The 20307-nt window shown below is 54.5% G+C and overlaps 1 protein-coding gene across 7 annotated transcripts in view; it reads right to left on the bottom strand.

The window, feature by feature from the left end:
* The window catches only part of TNS1 (tensin 1), a 205944-nt gene that overhangs the window by 101806 nt on the left and 83831 nt on the right, over nucleotides 1-20307 (bottom strand). For all 7 annotated transcript variants that reach the window (XM_012446022.3, XM_012446027.3, XM_012446026.3 and 4 more), the window contains 3 exons: nucleotides 16793-16834; nucleotides 4334-4375; nucleotides 3452-3502 (listed from right to left, as the gene is read on the bottom strand). In XM_012446022.3, coding sequence (XP_012301445.2) covers nucleotides 3452-3502; nucleotides 4334-4375; nucleotides 16793-16834 — 135 coding nt within the window. The remainder of the gene's footprint in view (nucleotides 1-3451; nucleotides 3503-4333; nucleotides 4376-16792; nucleotides 16835-20307) is intronic.

The following is a 20307-nucleotide window of genomic DNA, read 5'->3' as shown; positions in this document are numbered from 1 at the left end:
TGCAAAGTTTGGGGGCACGTGACCATTGCTGGCAGAGACCAGACATGAACGGTGACACGTCTGAGTGTTGGTGCACACCGACAGACAGAACTCAGAGAACAACAAGTGGGCTGGGGCCGGGGGGGGGGGCAGGGGGCGTGTCAGCAAACACACCCTACTGCTCCAAAAACACAGGTGACCTCACCCGAGGCTAGAGATGGGTGCCTTTGGAAGCATGCCTCATCACGTAGGCTTTTTACAAGTAGAGTGGGAGTAAGTCAAGGCATCCGGTCATCCCTGGGCCTCCAGTCTTCATGCTTATTCTCTCATTCAGCAAACATTCACCGAGTGCCACCAGCTGTGTGCCTGGCCATGTTCTAGACACCAGAGGACAAAGGAAGTAAAGTCCTGACCTCAGAGAGCTTCTATTCTATGGAAAATGATACTCATCAACAGACCCAGTGTGAGGAGTAGAGGTTCATTTACCCATCTGTAAAACGGGCACAGCACAATGCCCACATCATCTTCTGCCTGCTCCACAGAGAGCCCCTAGGGAAATGACTACAGGACCTTACAAACTTTGTTTAAAAAAGAAAAATAAGCTCTCTGCCTGCCTGTTAACCTATTCTTTCCTCTCTGGAGATCACAAAGCGCTTTACCCACATGGCTTTGAACTTCTTCCTAGTTCCTCTCAAGACATAGATCTAATATAGAACTTTTCCTCCAACTCTCTAAACACCAAACAGAACTCTCCCCTATCCTCACTCCAAAACACAGCCCTTCCTTTGCTGAAAGGGCACCATGAAAGGAGATTCCACAGCCTCCCAAAACAATGTCTTACTGTTCTCACTGTCAGGAAGTTCCTCCTGGTATCTAACCCTCATTCTTCCTGCTGCAGATTTAGTCAACTCTTTTTGGTCCTCAATGCAGGCAAGAGCTGATCACCACTCAGACACTACTGGATGGCGCAAGGTCTATGACCCCAGGTTCTGTGTTCTGCTGCCTTCTTCCCTGCCATTAGGCAAGAAGCAGGAACCCCCAGCCTTGGGTGGGGTTGGTTTGAAGCAATGAATCTGTGGGAAGAGCCCTGCCTTCCTTTGAGGTTCACAGACCAAACATAACAGCTCAGGACCAAAAGAAAAGCTGTTTCCTGAACCCAGGTCCCCAGAGGGGCACAGTTGGGAGGAGGGTCGGTAAGTGAACACCAGGGGCCTCTTCAGACAGCCAGAGATTGGTGACCGACCGATGTCAGAGGCCCAGCCCCATTCCTACATCTCCTCTGGGGGCTGCAGCCAACCCCCACATAGCACCCCCCAGCCACACCCCTTCCCCTCTCCTTCCTGCCCACTAGCCTGGATTTTTCCAAAACAAAGTACGACACAAAGTACGACTGTCCACACACTCCACTACACACCAACTCACCAGGAGGAAAACAGTCATTCCTGCCTGCGAGTCCTGGGCCGTGGGCCAGAGACAGCAAGGCAGCTCGACAAACAGGCACATTATTGCAACAGCAGACCCAGGTCCTCCTCCCCCAGAGTGGACAGCAGGAGAGTCCCCTGGCTGGGCAGGGACTGCTTCAATGACCCTGGGGTCAACCCAACCTGAGACAGGTGACAAGAGCCTGAAAAACTAGGTTTTCTCTCCTCCTTTGCAGTCCACAGGCCGTTCTGGAAGCTGCTCATTTGCTTACCTTTCCAAAGCTCATCTTGTCCCTCCTCCCATATCCAGATAAGACTGCACTCTTACCCACCCTGACACACAGGCACACACCGACACATTCATCCCAGATCACCAACACTTTCTTCTAAAAAAATGCAGAAGAGCCTTAGTCACAACTAAACAGCCACCTCTTTCGTCCCTAGGTGCGCAGACCAAGGTCATGCACACTCTTGCAGTCAAAAGTTCTTCTTGATGTCTGACTTCACTCTCTCTTCCTGTAGCTGTAGTTGACGGGATCCATCTGATGGCCCAGGCTGGGGATGTGGGGACAGCAGCTCCAGGATTTGGCTCCTGAGTGTGCCCAGACCATTGGTTAGAAGGCCTGGTTCACACACCATCACCTTGTGCCCTCGCTGAAGGTTAGGGCAGCAGTCCCAGGAAGAGATGGAGTGGTGTTCAACAAGTCATTCAGCAATGCCAAGCCTGTTTCCTCACCTATAACGTGGACTTATAGCCTCTGCCATACAGGGGTGTCATGAGGCTCTCAAAACACAGCTCCTGGTCTTTAGTCAAAATAACAGTAATAAGAACGGCTCACATTTATTGAGCACGTATGATGCATTTTGAGTACATCGAGCTAGTACATCCTTGGTAGTAGGTAAACAAAAAAAAAAAATTAGGTTCCCCCTGCATCTCAGCACCAGAAACATCACAAACCTGGACAAGGGCCTCTCCCCAGTATGAGTACCCATGCCCAGAGGAAGTCACGCATACCTTGAGCAGAGCCTTCCCCACTAATTTGAGAGGCATGCTCCCCGATCCTCCTGGAGGGGCCCCAGGCAGCCCTAGGGACGCTGCCGCTTTGCAGGGCTGGACGTGCAGGGCTGCCCCAGGGCAATGTGGCAGTGGCAGTGGGCTCACCGCAGGAGTCAGGCTGCCTACACGAGCTGCCCCTCCTGCTCCCCCCGCACTCCCTCCAGGGCCCTCCCCGCCGTGGATCAGGCAGCTGTCAGATGATAGGGCCTCGTGCCATCAACGTCTACCCCTGTGCCAACCACCAAAACCACTCCCTGTTCCTCTGCAGCCCAGGGCGGGTGAGGATGGAGGGGCCAGCACAGGGGCACTGTCAGAGAGGGGTACGGAAGAAAGGAGAAAGTCCCACTGTGCTGGGGGTCTGCCTCTGGGGTGTGGAGACAAGCCCAACCCCAAACAGGTCTCAAGGCATGTGCCCTTCTGTGGTCCTTCCATTTCAGCCATCTGCCCCTTCTCCTCTCCCCAAAATGCAAGGCAGGAGGAGCCCAGGGGGACCAACAGACGCATCTCCCAGCCTCCTCCTACTAAACCAGCAGCATCAAAGCCACGCAGTGGAGCTCGCCATCTTCTCAGACTGCTGTCTCCAGGGAAGCAGACTTTACCACCTCCCCAAGGACTAAGACCCCCCAAGAGTCAGGGCTCCTTCTTGGCCTCAGCCCTCAGTCCCCCTCGCTGTGGTTTTGCGCATTTCCCCTTGCTTCCATGGCCGCTTATCACACGCCAGGCTCCCGTATCATGCCCTCTCTCCTCCTGCCTGCCCTGAGAACCAAGGCCTGGCGCAGCCATAGAGGAATGAGCTCCGGATCCCGCTTAGACAGAGGCCACAGCTAAGGGTGAGGCCTAGTCCATAAGGAAACCAGCCTTCCCACAATCCCAGCCTCTCCTTCTAGAGACGGGTAAGGGAAGTCCACAAAACAAGGCATTATCCTCCTCCCACCCCATTCCCCCTGGCCACCTGGGGCCCAGCCCCATCCTTCTTTTCCCCAGCCACACTCACGTTGTCCTCGAGGCTTTTCCGTGTGTTTCCACCCCGGGAGGCTCCTTCTCCCTGCAGATGGAGAAAAGGCAGTCAGAGAGGGGAGGCTAGAAAAGTAATCAAAAGGCACCCGAGTCTTCCACCTGCTGGGTTTGTCTGGAGTGGCAAATGAGGAGGCTGGCAGGGGGCCTGGGAAAGAAGTGTGGTGTTTATTCCACATTTCTTTGCCCATATCAAGGCCCCTCAGAGCTAGCCAAACCCTCTCGTTTACAGCTCACAACCATCCTGTGGGAGATACTATTATTCCCATTTGGCAGATAAGAATACTGAGGCACAGACAGCCCCATGCCTTGCCCACAGTCACATAATTAGAACCTTGGCGGAGTCAAGATTTGAACCAAAGTCCTTCATCTCCAAGCCCATGATTTCATGCTAGCCATCGCCACAAGATCTCTCTCAGAAGCTAACCTCAGTTTCCCCACTGCAGAACCCACCTTCTTTCCTCCCTTCATCTTCCACACAGCCTTGAGGAAACTGTCCGTCTCAGCTAGATCCGAAAGACCTGTTTGGAAAGCTCTGCCTGGCTTTCTCACATTCTGCATATTTCATAAGGAAGCCCACATTTAACCATGGGCTGCTCCCTCTCAGCTCCCACCCCGCCTCTCCCTCTCTGCCTGCCCAGTTCCCTAGCAGCCCATTTCCAAACACACAGGGATGGTCAGAGGCCCTGCTCCCAGCGTCAGCAGCTGCCCCACCACTTCCCCTAAGTTCCCCAAATCTACTCTGGAAGCATTTCCCCAGCCACATCTGTCCACTCTCCCCCAAACCCACTCTCCACTTCCGGCCTTCTCACTCCTGCCCACGCTGCTCCGGCTCCCCACACTGCCACCTGCCGTCACTCACCGTGTCCACTACATTCTTTGGTGCATTCTCAGTGGTGACGGGCTGTGGACGGAAGGACAAACAGCATGAGGCCTCAGGGCAGACATCCCAGGGATGGGCTCTCTTCTCATGGCTGGTGGCCTTGATGGGCAGAATGCCCCCTGAGACAGGGACTGAAGACTGTGGCATAATCTGGCTGGCCCCAAGCACAGGGGGAATGGTTTGGCATTTGGAAAGCCATCCTAATAGTGCTAGAACCATCCAGTTCTACACAGCTTCACCGAAGACCCGTGCTCGGTGCCCAGAGCCAGACCTCTGGTTCATACAGTTGCTGACACCCCCAAACTGGAGGGGCCAGTGACCTGCAGTGTCTCATTTAGTCTCAAGAATCCAGGGAGGTGAGTACCATTATTACCTTTAGCCCCACTCTACAGATAAGAAAGTTAAATGACTGAGCCAAAATCATCAACTCTAATAGGGATGGCAGGATTTGAACCCCGTCTTGGGGTTCTACGTGAAATCCCAGCAGCCTGAAATGTGCAGCCAGCCAGTCTCATTACTTCTGTGAGCTTTCAGACCACCCACCATGGGGCCTCACATACCTCAATTTCCAAGCACCAAGGATCTCCTCCATCAGCCCCGGCCCCTAAACCCTTCTTGCCTATTCCCATATCCAGGTCTTTACTTGTGGAATGTCTTCCCCTCTTTCCTACACAGAGGGCTTTCTTCCTCCAGGAAGCCCTCCCTGGTCACCTCAGCAAGTGGGGATCTCTTTCCCTCCTCTGAACTCCAGTCGTCTCCCTGTCTGGTCCTTAGTGTATGAATAATCTCATCACGGAAATATGTGACTTGACTGTTTTATTTGTGATTCTTATTCCACCTTCATCCAAAATGGATTCAAAGCAACATTTTGACCAATTCATCTGGAAGTTCCCTCCTGCCAGGGCGCATGATGTATGCATAGTGGGCCATAAGTCAACACCTGTTGGCTGATCCCATCCCTTACCCTGGCACCCTCCTTTCTTCACCCAGACCAACAGAAGGGCTTCCAGCTAAAGGTGGTCTGATTTCTCCCCGTAGCAAGAAGAGAAACTTCCTATGCCAGGCCCACCTCCTGAACAGAATCTAGGGCTCCATTGCCAACTCAGTGACATGGTTATGGGGCCCTCGAATTGGGTGGAAAGGCCTGAGCACAACTGGAAAGGTTCTGAAGCAAACCTTGGTGAGAACAAGTGTGTCCCAGGTTTAAGACCATGTGTCTTGCCACAGGAGGCGCCTGCTCCAACCCCATCCCTGAGACCTGAGGGGTGAGCTGCTCATGTCTAAAGGCAGGGGAATGGACAGAATGACCTCTGAAAGGTTCCGGCATCAGGGAGGCAGAGTGGGCCCAGATGGGCATGGAGGAAGAGACTGGGCTGGCGGAGGTAACAGTGCTCTCTCCGGAAATGGCCCAAACATACTCGTCTACCCCTATTGCCTGGAAGATAGGCGGCTGAGGCCAAAACTCCTCTCCAGGGGATGAAACTTCCTGAGCAGTTCAGGGCCAAGGCAGCTAGGGACGGTAGAGGGACGATGGGGTCTGGGGACAGGGGCCAACCCCTCCCACACATCTCCTCCACTCTCCTCCCTGCTGAAAGGTACGCCCCCTCTCTCCACCTGGAGTCTGAGGATGGCTCTGGAGGAGGAGTAAAGATGCCAGGTTCTGCCCTCTCTCAGCTCAGTCCTAATCCTAACCCACTAACCCCCTAACCCACTCAGGGTAAGCCTGAGCTCTCAGAGCTGCCTGCTAGTCAGGACCAGGTGCTCCCCTCAGCCCAGCCTCCAACAACCCAGCCCCACCCATCCCTCAACCAGAGTGTCAGCCCGCCGGGGCCCTCTCCACCCTCAGCCTTTCCCTTCTTCTCCAGGGGCTCTGACATTCCCACATGGAGACCTGAGGTTGTGCAGAACAGCCCAGCTGCCTCCTCTCAGAGCTGCTCTGGTCTCCTGTGGGAAGGAAGGGAACTCTCAGAAGGCAGATCACAGCAGAACTGAGACGCAAACCAAAATCTCCCAACTCCAATGCCCTCACTCCTGACCTGTCCGCTACCCAGCCTCCAAGAATGTACGGACGTGGAGTGGGGTGGACAAGCTACAGATGATGCACCTGCCCAGGCCCGTTCAGTGCCCGGAAGAGCCTTTCTTCCTCCTCTGGGTAAAGCCTCCTAACAGGCCTCGACCCTCAGCAGAGCATGAGCCCAGGGGTCTCAAACTTGAATGTGCATAGCACCACCTGGAGGGCTGTTGACCACCTGGGCCCCCCAGCCACCCCATTACACACACTCACGGTTAGAGCTACGGTGGTACCCAAGAACGAACATGCATTTCTACCAGGTTTCCAGGCAACACAGGTCCCAGATGATTCTCTGAGAACAACCAGCCTGAGCTAGCAGCCCCCTTGCCTCCAAGCAGGGCAACTCCAACTCAGAATCAGCCTGGGAGCAGGTGGCAGGGTTTAGACCTGCTGTTCCTGAAAAGGCCTTGGCGGCAGACTGCCCGAGTCCACATTCCAGTTCTCTCTGCTGCTACCTAACTGTGCAACCTCAAGCAGGTCACCTTGTCCTTCCTGCTCTGCAACAGGCCTGCAAGGGGTTATTTTGTGGGGATCAAATGCAACAAAGCACATAAAGCATTTAGAAGAGTGCAAGACACATAGGAAGCCTCAGGACTTGTCAGCTCTCACTATGATGTATCGCCTCCGCCCTCGGGTCAGCACCCACATATCCCCAAGGCCCAGGCCCTCTCCAGCCCACCCTGCCTCACTGCGACCCTCCTGCCCCACCCCTCCTGGGTCTGGCATGGTGCAGACAAGGGAGCTGGCATCAATATTAGAAACCAGAGGCCTCAGCAGTGCAAGAGAAACTTTCTCCTCCTGCCAGTGATCATCTGAGCACCATCCCCTTTGCCCCCACCCCTTCCCCATGCCAGCTGGAGGCTGGCCACAGGGCAACGCTTGCCAGAGATCAGATGCCTTCAGCTTACTGGTTGAGATGCTTTCTGAGAAGCTAAAAATTTCCAAACCCCCACCCCCCACATCATCTAAACACTTGAGTTGTCCTGCAGTGTTTGCAAACACAGCCCAGCATGTGCGCTGCCTGCCCCTCCTCCGCCTTTGCAACTCTCCTGGAATTCAAGTTTTATTTCTCTGTTTCCCAACCACTGCCAGCCCTGGGGGTACTGGGAATGAAAAAGGCAAGGAACTGGTAAGAGGTGGGCAGGGTCCCCTGCCCTGCAGGGAGACTGTGGCCAGTGGGAAGCCCTACCATTGACACTGCCTAGTAAGTACAGCTGGCACTCCTGGGACTGTCTGGATCCAAAGCCCCTGACCTTCATCTTCACTTCATTCCTGGCCAGGATATTTCTACACCCGCCCACCCCCAACCCCTGCACACACACACCATCCTTGCATGCCACTCCTAGGGACATCAGCTCTGAGAGGGACTTAAGACATCATCTCCTCCATCCCTGCTTCACACATGGGGAAACTGAGGTGCAGGCAGGTCTGACCAGCCTAGCTTTTCATGGTGAGATTCGTGGCATGGCCAGAGGTGGCTCCCAGGTTTGTAAAGCCCATTGCCAGGCTCATGTCACTGCCCTCACCCTTGGCCCCTAGCCATCCTGCTGGCAGGGTGAGCTGGTGCCTCCCTGAGGGCTCTTCTCCTTCCTCCTCAAGTCAGCTACAGAGGGATGACGTGAGTGGAGCCCAAACACATACAGACCCCTCTGTCCGATCCCATGTACTGCCCAGTCCCAGGACAAAGCCTGGAGCTTAGGGTCCCCAGGCTTTCCAAAGTGAGGGCAGCTGACTCACTGTCCCACCGGGGTCTTCCAGATTTCCCCAGGAGGGACAACTCAGAATCCAGCTTAGGAGCAAGTGGCAGGGTTTAAACCTATTGCTACCTGAAATCAAGCCCTACTCTTAGCAGGGGCCCTCTGCTCTAGAGTCCCAAACCCAATAGTTAGAGCAAAGCAAAGTGGAGACTAGGGCAAAGCCCTCAGGGTGCAGCATTTCAGAAGGCATCACTGTCAGGTCCTGTGAGCACACTTGCATAATCCTGAGGAATTTGATTCCAAGATTTGACTCCTCAGATCTTGCACCCTAGAGGCCTCACTTGCCTGGCCCTGGCCCTGGTCCTGGTCCTGAGATGCCTTTTGACAAACTTAGTGCAAGAACTACAACTATTTACTCAGTGCTGACAATGCCTGGAACACAGTACTGGGCACTTTGCTTTCCTGATCACCAGTCCGTATAACCACCCTGGGAGGTAAACATTACCGCAGGTACAGTTTAGGAAACTGAGGGCCTGGGAGATTTCGTGACTCGCCCATGGTTACACAGCTCATCTGTAGGAGAGCCGCTGTTTGAGCCTTGCTCCTCACTTCCCCTCACGCCATCTCTCCTCTCCCTGGCAATGATCTCTAGGCAGTGCCTCTGATAACTGCCTTCCTGTGGGGAGTAAGTAAAGACTAGTTGTAGCAGGCCCTCTGCCCAGGTCCTCAGTAGGAAGACACTTCTTAACCACATTTCCACAGAAAGAATAGGAACTGGGCTGCAGTAGGAAAGACTGAGATCAGACAACAGAGAGAACTTCCTGAATTTGAGGGGTCAGGAACTACAGGGTGGATAAGGGAAGCTGCATATCCTTTCCTCAGTTTTTTTCCAAAAAAAGGCACACGTGCCCTCTCCACACATGCCTTTACCCTCCTCCACTGTGTGGGCCTGAGGAGGGGCCAGGAGGGGCCTTTCTGCTGGAAGGAGGGGCCTTTCTGCTGGAAGGTTGGGGGGTGGCTGCCCTAACTGCCTGGAGGCTCACGCAGGAGGACACTGTCTGTGGCCTGCAAGGAGGGTGGGCTGGGAAAAATGTATCTGTGAGCTGCTGTTTTGAAGGAAGGAAACAAGGTGGGGGGAGGTTCCCAAGCCTGAGCCCAGGGCTGAGGGGAAGGGGACTGGGGAGGGGCGTGCGCAGAATGCAGACAGCCTCCAGAGGAACATTCCGTCCAGAAATTCCTCACACCCTGCCCCTTTCCACCCTCCAACTATCCCCACTCTTGCCCCCTGGGAGGCCTGGAATCTGGGCAGTTTGGGGGCCAAAAAGACCCCATGACATCACAGCTACTGCCATGGGCAATGAACTGTGAGGTCACCGTCACACTGCCTGTCCAGAGGGGAAGGAGCTGGGAGTCCGCAGGGAGGGCTAGCAAGGGCTGGAACAGCCTCAGCCCCAGGACCCAGAGAAAGTTATTCCAGGCTCACGCGTTCCAAAAATAGAAGCATAAGCAGATGCAGGGAGGGGGCGAACTGAAGGGAGGGCAGGGAAGCGGCGTTTGTTTATGGGGCACTTGGAGCATGGCGGGCCGTGAGATGGCACGTTAGAGGCATGGCCCCATTTATCGCCCCCACAAAGCCCTGTGAGAGCCCTCTATCAATGGCATAATCACAAAAACAAGGCAGTGGCAGAAGGCAGCAGAGAGAGAGGGCACTTTCTCTGTGCCTCGTGCCTCCCCTCCCTTCACTGTCACAAGCAAGGACTCTAGAAGGAGCACTTTGAACACCTTTCTGCAAATGAGGAGATGGAGTTTCCAGGAAGGGTGGCCGCTCGGTGTGAGATCAGGTCTGTCTGAGACCTCTGAGGCATGTGCCCCCTAGAGCCCCATGCTCTCCGCTTGCTCAGTCTTGAGGAAGTGGGAGCCAATAGGCGAGAGCTAGAGAAAGAGCGCCGAGCAGACAGAGCTGGCAGGGGACACCGCACCACGGCCTGGGACCCTGAAGTACATCTGCTCAGTTGCTCCAGGGGCCACATCCTCTCCCAGCAGGCCCAGGCCACCAGAGGAAAAAGAACAGGCTCCATGTGATTAAAGGGAAAGTTATGTCTGATTTCCCAAAAGGGGAGGGACTTGGCCAAACCACACCTATCCTCAGCCCTTCTCCCAATTCACCCCAAGGGGCCCAACACCCAAATCCTGGCTCAGGCTGCACAACTGTGGACACCCCCACTGCAGCTGGCTTGCACAGGTTGGGATATTTCGGGTTCCCTCTTGCCATGTCCTTCACTGGATGTGGCTCTCCTCCCCCACTTGGCCAGAGTACTGGAAGGCTGTGCCCTTCCTCCACGCCCCTCCAGCCACCCTTGCCTACAACCTTGAAGCCACACTGAGCATCCGTACCAGCCCCGTCCGGCCGACCCTGCCCTCCCCTGGCAGTCCCTCCCTGCCAAGCCACCCTGAAACTGGCAGCAGACTCCCAGCTCTAACACCCTGCTTTGGGTCACTTCCCCATTCAGGGACCTGGGAGAGCCCTTAGTGCTGAGCACGTCAAGTTCAAGTCCCCCAGTGTGGTTTGTGGGCTCCTCCAATATCTGGCCCCTTCTCTCTCCAGACACACCTGCTTTCTCTCTCTTCTCCAGCGTGCAGCCTCTGTCCACAGCTGCTCGGATCCACCAGGCCTGCCACGCTCATCCCTGCCCCTATTCCTGCACCACGCCGCTCCCACCACCAGCCCCAGGCAGGGCCACCAAGGGTTGTTTGGGCCCTGGTGACACAAGATTGCCAGGTTCTCTCTTCCCCCCAGCAAGAGAAATTTGCTCAAAACGTTTACACTGGATTGCCTGGCCCTCTCTCAGACTCAGCAATTTGTAACAAGGTCCTACGCCCTCTCTGTTTCAGCCCTGCTACCTTCTAAAACACCCTCCCTGCTTCCCTCCTCTCTTCTATTTGCTCCGGTCTTAAACTAGACTTGAACGGAAGTCAGGTTTCCCCAACCACCACAGCACAAGCAAATCACTTCCTCCCATGAACACCAAGGCTACCACCTCTGGTCAGAACCCCAGAGTAAGGCACAATTTCCATAGTGTGGTTCTCTCTCTCCCACTGAACAGAGGGTTCCCTGAGGGCAGGACCTTTCACCCAACTTGGGTCTCTCCCAGTGGGGCTTACAGGGGAGGTGTTCGGCGCATTCAGGGATGCCTTGACCTCTGTGGATCATGTCACTTTGTAGCCCAGCCAAATGGCAGGACCTCAGCCAGTGAGCCTGAGGACTTCTACCAGGCAGCTCCCGGGGAGGGAATCTTCCATCAGCATGGTGCCTTATACCTGATAGATGAAAATGGTTTACAGCAATGGAACACTAGCCCCCATCAGCCCCAGGGAGCTGTTTTAGGTAGTAAATGCTCTTCTTTAAGGAGCTCTTTGAACCCCTTTTGGCAAATGAGGAGACTGAGTTTCCTTCTCTTTCTGACAGCCTCTACCTACCAAGTTCTACTTTCCAGAACAATGGAAAATGAATCCATTTGTCTTTCAACATATTCTCACTCCCCTTCCGCACCCATCCCATGTCTTCCCTCTCTAGGCTAAGCAGCCCTAGGGGTCGCACAAGTTGGGGTTTTCAACCTCCCTCCCCATGCTTGGCATCCTCTTGGGAATGCAGTGCTCAGACTTTGCCCCTCCCCTTTGAAAATCAGCCATTTTTTTCAGGATTTCCCAAGGATGGCCACCCATAGCCTGCCCAGTGACCGGAGTTCAGGCTGGCTGAAGTGACTGTACATCACCTTTGAGGGAACGAGCCCGCATGCTGAAGCTCGGTGCTCCACTCACTTTCTCTGCTCCCAGTTAACATCACACCCTTCTCTGCCTCCATGAGGCCGCACAGTGCCTTCTGGCCTCAGATCTGACACTGGGAGACCCTCAGAAAGTCACCTAAGAAGATGAGGGCCTGTTTCCTTATCTGCAAAAGAACAGGATGGGACTAAAGTCCTCTCCACCCTGTGGCTCCAGGTCTGCTCCACACCCATCTGTCTTCAAGAAGCCCTGACAACTGTGACAGAAAAGAACTCTGCAGGCCCAGCACGCAGAACAGCGCCTGGCACTGAGGGGTCCTAAGCCCAGGGGTAGGTACTCGAGAGATATATGTTGGTAGGATGGCTGGATGGTTACATGGATGGACAGACCCTCCCCCAAATCCCAAGCCTACTGGCAAACAGAAGCTAGCTGTCTAGAAAGAGGGGACCAGGAGAAACCTATCACCCGGCAACATCGGGTACTTACATCAGGAGCAAGCACCGAGGGCAGCCTGGGGAGAAACGCAGACCGAGAATCCACTCCTGACCCAGCCCCGCCACGGCGAGCTGTGTGACCGTGAGCAAGTCAGCTAGTTTGCTCCACTGCACAGTTTGTCCCTTCTGTCTTCCCAGGATGGGCTTGGGCCTGCCAGGCTTCCAAACAAGTCACCGTGGGCTTCCAATGGCCCCGTATCATGGAAAGGGCTTTGAAAATGGGAAGCACTATGCAAGTGACAGTGACATCAGTCATTATTAGTGCTGAGGAGGGTGAACTCTGGTGCCAGACCACCGTGTCAGAATCCCAGCTCCTCCTTTGAATAGCTCTGTGGCCTTCAGCTTCAGTTCTTCGCCTGTGACATTGGAATCATCCCAGCACCTCCCTCACTGCACTACCATCAGGATTAAATCAGTTTATTTTTGTAAAGTTTCTAGAATGAAGCTCGGAAGATATGAAGTTCCATTAAAGGGTTAAATTCTCACTGTAGCTATTATTAGTAATATGGATGAAACCAGCCTCCTCGGGCTCCCATGGTGTCCCTCTGCAATCCAAGCACGGTTTCGTGCTGGGCCCTTCCCATTCCCCTATTCACCTCTTCTCCTCCAGACTCCCCATCCCCACCTACAGACCTCCAAGTCACTCTATAGGGACGTTCTAAGCCCCTGTGTTGCAGCTGCCCCGGTGTGAGGAGAAGCAATTTGCACACCATTCCTCCCCTAGTCCTGGTCTCCTGCACACAGAAGGCCTGACATCTGCTGACCTTGGTGGCCACCCCATTTGGCGATCACCCTTGAAAAATTCCTTTGACTCTTATTTTTCAGAAGTCGAGAAAAGCTGCTTCAGCTCTTTCCAAGGATCAGGAGCATGCGTGGCAAACAAGCCCTCTCACCTCTCCGTCCTGGTCCACCAGTGCCTCACAGGAGGGTGGTGACCCTAGGACCCTTCTACCCAAGGTCTTGGGCAACATCTGTTGAGTAAGATGAAAACATAGTTGAAGATTAAGCCACTTTGCCCTGGCTGGCCCAGGCGCAGGCTGGGAAATGTATTTGGCTGGCAGGGCCTGAAGCTGGGCAGAAATTCTGTATCTGGGAGGAGGGGTCCTAATCCCAGGGGTTAGAATTTAAACAAGATCAGTGAAAGGCCAGAGGGAGAGCTGGAGCTGAACTGAGACATGAAGACATGACACACAGAAAGACAGACACACCGTGAGGGACAGGGAACGGGCAGGGAGGCCGGAGAACAGCCTACAGGGGCTGAAGGGCAGGCAGCAAACGGAAAAGGAAGGAAAAATAAAAACCCGCCCTTTCCTCCCTCTTGTGAACCTGTTCAAAGCACTTGCCTCGCCCACCCGTGAGGAAACAGGTGCCGAGTGCTCTCAGGGAAGCCAAACTTTCTCCCGGTTTCCCCTGGGCCACTTTCCCACTCCCCAGGGACAGTAGCAGGGCTTCCAGCTAAAGGCAGCTGCCACCCTCCCTCATGGACCCCCACCCTTTGAATTTGACAGCCCCACCCACTAGCCATAGCAGTCCTGTTTATTGAGAACCTAATCTGCCAGATATTGGGCTGAATGCCTTCCTTCTAGCCATTCAAGAAACACATATAGAGCACCTACTGTATGCAAGGCAGTGGGGACACAGCACTGAACCAAACAGAGGAAAATCCCTTGTCCTAACGGAGCTTACCTACTGGCATGGGCAAAGCCCCTCAAACAAGACAAATAAGTAAAATACATAGTGTAAAACGCACCATAGAGTGGTGTGTGCTGGGGGCAATAGAAGCATGGAAGGGGACTGATGCTGGGGAAAGAGAAATGCTGACACTTGAGTGAAGACTTGAGGTTCAGCTGGGTGCGGTGGCTCATGCCTGTAATCCCAGCACTTAGAGAAGCCAAGGCAGGAGGATCATTTGAGGTCGGGAGTTCGAGACCAGCCCAGCCAACATAATGAAACCCTATCTCCACTAAAAATACAAAAATTAGCAGGGCATGGTGGTGTGTGCCTGTAGTCTCAGCTACTAGGGAGGCAGAGGCAGGAGAATCGCTTGAACTCGGGAGGCGGAGGTTGCAGTGAGCCAAGATTGCACCACTGCACTCCAGCCAAAAAAAGAAAAAAAGATGTGAGACTGGGGGAAAAGCCTTGTGGGTATCTGCGGGAAGAGTATTCCAAGCAGGGGGAACAGCGATTGCAAAGGCCTGGAGGCATCATGTATGTTCAAGGACCAGCAGGAAAGGCCAGGCAGCTGAAACAGAGCGAGTGAGGCGCTAAGAAGATGAGAGGAAAAAGGAAAATGACAAGACAGAGGTGAACGAGAAGAAGCCTAGGCGAGAGAGGAACCACCTGGGCTTTTGCTCCAGGGAGGTAGGCCAGCATTGAAGGGCTTTGAAAACAGATGCATTAAATGGATGAATGTGCTCACTTTGGTCTTTTGGCAGCCTTACAGTATAGGTACCATCACTAACTCCCATTATGAAGAGAAATGGAGGTCCAGGGAGGTTAGCAATGTCAGGGTCATACACCCAGGGAGCGGGGAGGCTGAGACACAGAAGGAGGTGGTCTCACTCCCTCGCTCTTTACCGCGAGAGGCAGTCATTTCACCACCAGGCGGCTGATCCAGCCTCCTCAGAAGGGAGAAACCCCTGCACAGGTGGGGCATGTCATAGAGACACGCAGCCTTGCTCAGGCAGGAGTTTCTTCTGGATTCTAACTGCAGTCCCTCCAGCTGGAATGCCAACCTATTCCCTTTTGTCCCAACCTCTGACCGCTCTTTATGTAAACAAAGCTATGAGACTCCCAGCAGCCAGACATCTAGCTTCTGCCCGGTGGTCCCTAAACCCTGGACCCCCAGCCTCATAAAGCAGCCAAGGACATTCTGTTCTTAGCCACAAGGTGGGAGTTCAGCTGGAATCAGGAGAAATGTACACTCACCCCTCCCCGCCCGCCCTCCTCAGGCTCCCATGGTGTCCCTCTGCAATCCAAGCGCAATTTCTTGCTGGCGGTTCCAAGCCAGACTGCACTCCATCCCTAGCTCCCGCTGTTGCCAGATGACCCTCGACTGGGCTCTGTGTGAATAACACTCCACATCTGCAGCAGCAGGGGTGGGCAGCGCTGAGGCCCGCGAGGGCCTGACCCTAGTGAGACCAGGGAAGGAGGGGCCCCTGGAAAGAAGGTATACAGCCCCAGCAGGGCCCGAGCCAGAGTGTGCAGAGCAGTGACACTAAGAGTCCCAAGCACTTCTGTGCACTTCAGTTCACTCCATCACCACCCTGAATGGGGAGGGAGGGACAGGGAACATTTATCAGCATGGAGGGGGCCTTTGGAGCATTTCATCCAACCCCTGTCTTCGACAGAAAGGAGAACTGAGGTCCAGAAAGAAACAAGATGGGACCAGCCCCTTGTCACACAGCAAGTGGGTATTAATGAAAGGAAAAAGAATGTGCCCTGACTGAGCGCCCAGTGTCTGGGGCTGAGCAAGTCACTGCAGAGGTGTGTGAGGTACCTACAACTGCCTGGGTCCCAGGACAGCCTTGCCCTGCCCCCAAGCTCCTGCCAACATCAGTACCACCACAGGCACCTCCACAGGCTGATCCAATTGTGCCCACATGGCGCCCCTCCGAGACACATCCACACACCTGTGCACAGGCACACACGTGCACACGGACAGCCCCCTTCCTTCTCCAGCAGCCCTCAGAGCCTTGTCTGTCTCCAGGGACATGGTGGGGAGGAAGAAAACCTCTGAAGGGTAAGAAGGTGGTGACAGACAGGGAGGAAGAGTGCCCAGGGCGCCAAATCAGCCCAGCTGGCATCAGGGTGGAGCAGGGCCCTCTCTACAGCCCACAACTCACAGGGATCCTGCCCCAGTCCAGGCTATTATGCAGGCCTGATTCCAGGGTGAGGGGAAGAGGAATGAGGGAACGGAAAGGGAGCAAAAAAGCAAAGCAAAGCCAAGTGGCTTAGAGGCAGAACAGGTTGCCTTCAGGGAGAAACTACCCAGGTGAATGGACTCAGAGGGTCATCCCCTGCCTCCAGCCCAGGGCTGCCTGACCCAGGACCAGGCAGGCAGAAGGAGATGCCATGGCAGCCCCTGGTCCTCTGAGTCCTGGGACAACAGGCACCTGGCCAGGCCTGGAGACACACAAGATGCCCTTTTATGGGTTTTTCTAAGGACGTAAGTCTCAAGGTTGGAAATAGCAGGCCCTGCATCTCATCAGAAGGGGCCTCATGATTCATTTCCTCCCAGGCCTGCTTCAGCACAGGGAGGTCAACCCTCCTCCTCCACCTAATTGCCCGACACCCCAGCTACCAACATATTTGGGTCTAAAGAAAGCTGCAGCTGGGAGCTGTGGAAGGAGGGGAGGCAGGACTAGCAGGGCAAAGAAGGGCTGTCACTCACCACCAGCTCATGGTTGGATGGAGGAACGCAGGGGGCAGCCACCTGTGGAATGAACAGAGAAAGGGCAGGTGAGCATCTCTCAACTCCAGAGACAGCCAGCACCTCCTGAGGTCACCCCATGCCCCCACCCCATTCCCTCACACGCATTGACACCTTCTGGGTCGAGAGTTCTTCAGCAGACTATGCAGCAACATGGAAAAAATGCTCCAGCAATAATGTCTGGAAAGGGAGCGGGGGCTGCAGAAAGCAAAAATGAAATGAACATCACAATTAAAATTCTGTGACAGATATGCAGATGCTGGAAGATTGGAGGTCACTGCACTGGCGTTTCAATAACAGAGGCTTCAGGTAAGAAGAATAAGGGGTTTTTTTGTTTTGTTTTGTTTTGTTTTATTGCTTCATGTCCTGAATTTTCTACAATATAGTAAAATTCATTTTACATTTTTTTAAAACTGTGATTAGGACCTTCAGAAAAGGGAGAGTCACCTCCTTGGTTCTCCCCAATGCTAAGGGATCTCACCTGAAGGTCAGAGCTGCAGAAGACTCCTACCAGCTCTGGCAGTTTCCTAGAGCATGTAGGAAAAGGGTGGGCAAAGGGACCCACCAGCCCTTCCAAGAAATAGGTTAGTGCAGCTGATACATGTGGAAGGCTTGGAGAGGCAGAAGCACCCTCTATGAGTGAGCTGTGATCTTCACCAGCTTCATGATCCTCATCTTCCTCTCTGATCCAAAGAAGGAGATGGCAACTTGGACCTCCAGACAGAGGGAAGAAGGGAAAGAGGGAGAGCAGAGAGGAAGAAGGCAGGGGGAAAGAGAGAGCAGAGGGGAGGGAGGGAGAGGGAGGAGGAGAGTAGAGGGGAGGGAGGGAAGGCTCCATTGCTCCCTTCCCTGAGATAACATTCCCCTGGCCAGACCTGGCAGCTGAGCCATTACCCTGACAATTAGCAGGGGCATTTATCAGAGACTGAATGTGCTCCTTTTTACTAGCCAGGACACGTTTTTCTTGGAGCTCAGTCCTCAACCTTGGCTCCAATTCCTGACCTGAACACCAGGCAAGGGGCCCACAGAGGGCACGGAGGGGGAGACTCTCCCTCGGGCATGAGGCTTTCTGGGAACAAGTCATGGATATCCAAGGTGGGGGTAGCTGCCTCCCCCAGACAGTAGGCAACCCCTCCCCAACTACCAGCCTGGTGGAGTGGTGGCAGCAAGAGCCCTCAGCCCAGCCCCAGCTGGTACTGACTAGGCATAATGGGCACCCTAGCGGAACCCTCCCTCCAGCTGACCACATGCTGTCATCCCACCAGTCCAGGGATTCCCCAGGCTTGACACACCAGCCCGGACAAGGACAGTACCTGTGGGGCAAGTACCTGTGCCCCAAGCTCTGGAAGGGGCACAGGTGGCTGGGAGTTGGCATTCCTGGGTTCTTGACACAGTCAGGCTACAACTCATTCTCCAGCAAAGAGGCCCAAGTGGAGACCTAGCATTTACTCCCCTTGCTCCACAGAATTCTAGGACTGGTGGGAGAATCACAGGAGGCCGAAAAGAGCCACCAACAATAATACCCAATACTACTGAATGTGTACTGGATGACAGGCATGATGATAAATGCTCTACCTCGTTAACATTTTTAACCCTTTCAACAACCCAGTAAGGTGGGTATTACTGTTATTCCCCCAGCCATGGTGTGCTGGGCATGGAGAGATTAAATTGCCCAAGATGATACAGCTGGTAAGTGGCTGGGATTTGAACCCAGGCAGTCTGAGTCCCAAGATGAGATGTGAAGGGAAACTAATCACTGTGGTCCCAATTTCTGGAGAATGAGGAGACACAGGCGAAACAGAACTGCCTCAGAAGCCCAGGGTCCTTAATTCACACTAGCATGGGGCTATGAGTGACTGTTTTAGAAGAAGTCCCTGGGGGACAGAGCCCAGGGCTCGGGGAGAGGGTGCCAGGGTAACAGAGCTGGCTGTGGCCTGCAGGGCTCTCTGCTTGTCCTGCCTACAAGACTAGGTCTCAGCTAGAGGGGACACTGCTGTCCCTGCTAAGCATGGCATCAAACCCCGCTCTGGGGACTGGGAGGTTTCAAGGTCATGGGCCAGGGCCCCAGGGTGCCTTCTCCCCACCCATTCTGTCATCACGGGTCCCTTAGTCCTGGGGGAGGGAGTACAATTCCCAGGACAGCACCCTTGCTGTGTTCCTTTCTTCTGAGCTTGAGCTGAGCAGGGACCGCTAGCCAGGCTGAGCTGCCAGAGGACTGGCTGATGCCTGCTGCTGCCAGAGCCCCAGACTCCAGCAGCCCCCTCCCTCACAGGAGGTGGGTTTCTGCGCTCCATTTAGAAGCTGAGGATTGGGAGAGGGAGGGAGGCGGTTCTGGCTGCATTTTGAAGCAGGAGCAGAACAGACAGGTGTTCTCTGAGATGAAAAGGAAGGTCTCCCGCCCAGACCCCCTCTCAGGAAGTGGACAGGAGGGGGCCCAGAGATCCTGGCTGCAGGTCCCTTCCCTGGCCTCCCGAGGCAGAGGCACCTCCTAAGATCCTGGCCCTGTGGGGGAGCTGTCAATCTCCAGCCCAAGGGCCCAATGCCTAGGTGCCCGCTTGTGGCCTGCTGCCCCCCGCGGCGTCCTCCGTCCTCCGCCCACAGCCGCGCATTCCAGGCCCGCTGGCCGGCCAGCCCACTGACTTTGTTGTGTGTTTCAATGTTTCTTGTCTCTCTCTCTTTTTTTAAGCAGAGAAATGTTTCCTTAAAAGGCTCTCGCCTTCCCTCTGACACCCTGGCCCCTGGCCACCTTCTCAGGAGCCCGGAATGTGCCAGGGAGAGGTAGGGCCCCCTGCCACTCTGTGGCCCATGCCCTATAGGGGCCACAGGTAAGGAAGCCTCCCTCTGCAGAGGAGCAGACGCTGGGGGTGGCTCTAGGGGGTCTCGGTGCCAGCCCTACCATAGGTTCACATCCCAGGGCTGTCAGGGCGGGATTCCAGGGCTCAGATCCAGAAAGTCAGCCTCAGGTAAGCCCCCTTCCCCCAGTGGACCTCAAGCAAACAATTTAGATATTGGGGACTGACAGGGTGTCCTGCGCAATCTTTTCACTCTGAGTAATATAGCGGTAAAAGTCACAGCGGCAAATAAATTCCCATCACCCTTGCTCTGTGCCAGGCACTGTTCTCAGCACTTGGCATTAATTAACTCATTTAATTCTCATAACACAACGCTGAGTGCTATCATTATTACCCCCATTTTGCGGATGGTAAGACTGAGGCACATAGAGGTTAATGAGCTGGAGGGAGGCAGGATGCAAAGTCAGGGTCCGGCTCTGGAGACGTGCCCTTGCCCTCTATGCTAGAAACAGGCACATCCACAGACAGAGCCATCCACAGCCACAGGAACAGCGCTCATGGAGCAGGTGCACTACATCTACACTCAGCCCTTTGCTCACACTAATCAAAGCTTAGTTACTGTACCAAGCCCTCTGGTCTCATTGGATGCTATTACCCCCACTTCACAGATGAAGATACTAAGGC

Source organism: Aotus nancymaae, unplaced genomic scaffold, assembly GCF_030222135.1.
Source record: "Aotus nancymaae isolate 86718 unplaced genomic scaffold, 86718_ANA_hifiasm-v0.15.2.pri h1tg000008l, whole genome shotgun sequence".
In the NCBI taxonomy this organism is placed as follows: domain Eukaryota; kingdom Metazoa; phylum Chordata; class Mammalia; order Primates; family Aotidae; genus Aotus; species Aotus nancymaae.
The sequence above is the reverse complement of the archived record's forward strand: the minus strand, read 5'-3'. Positions and strand labels throughout refer to the sequence as shown.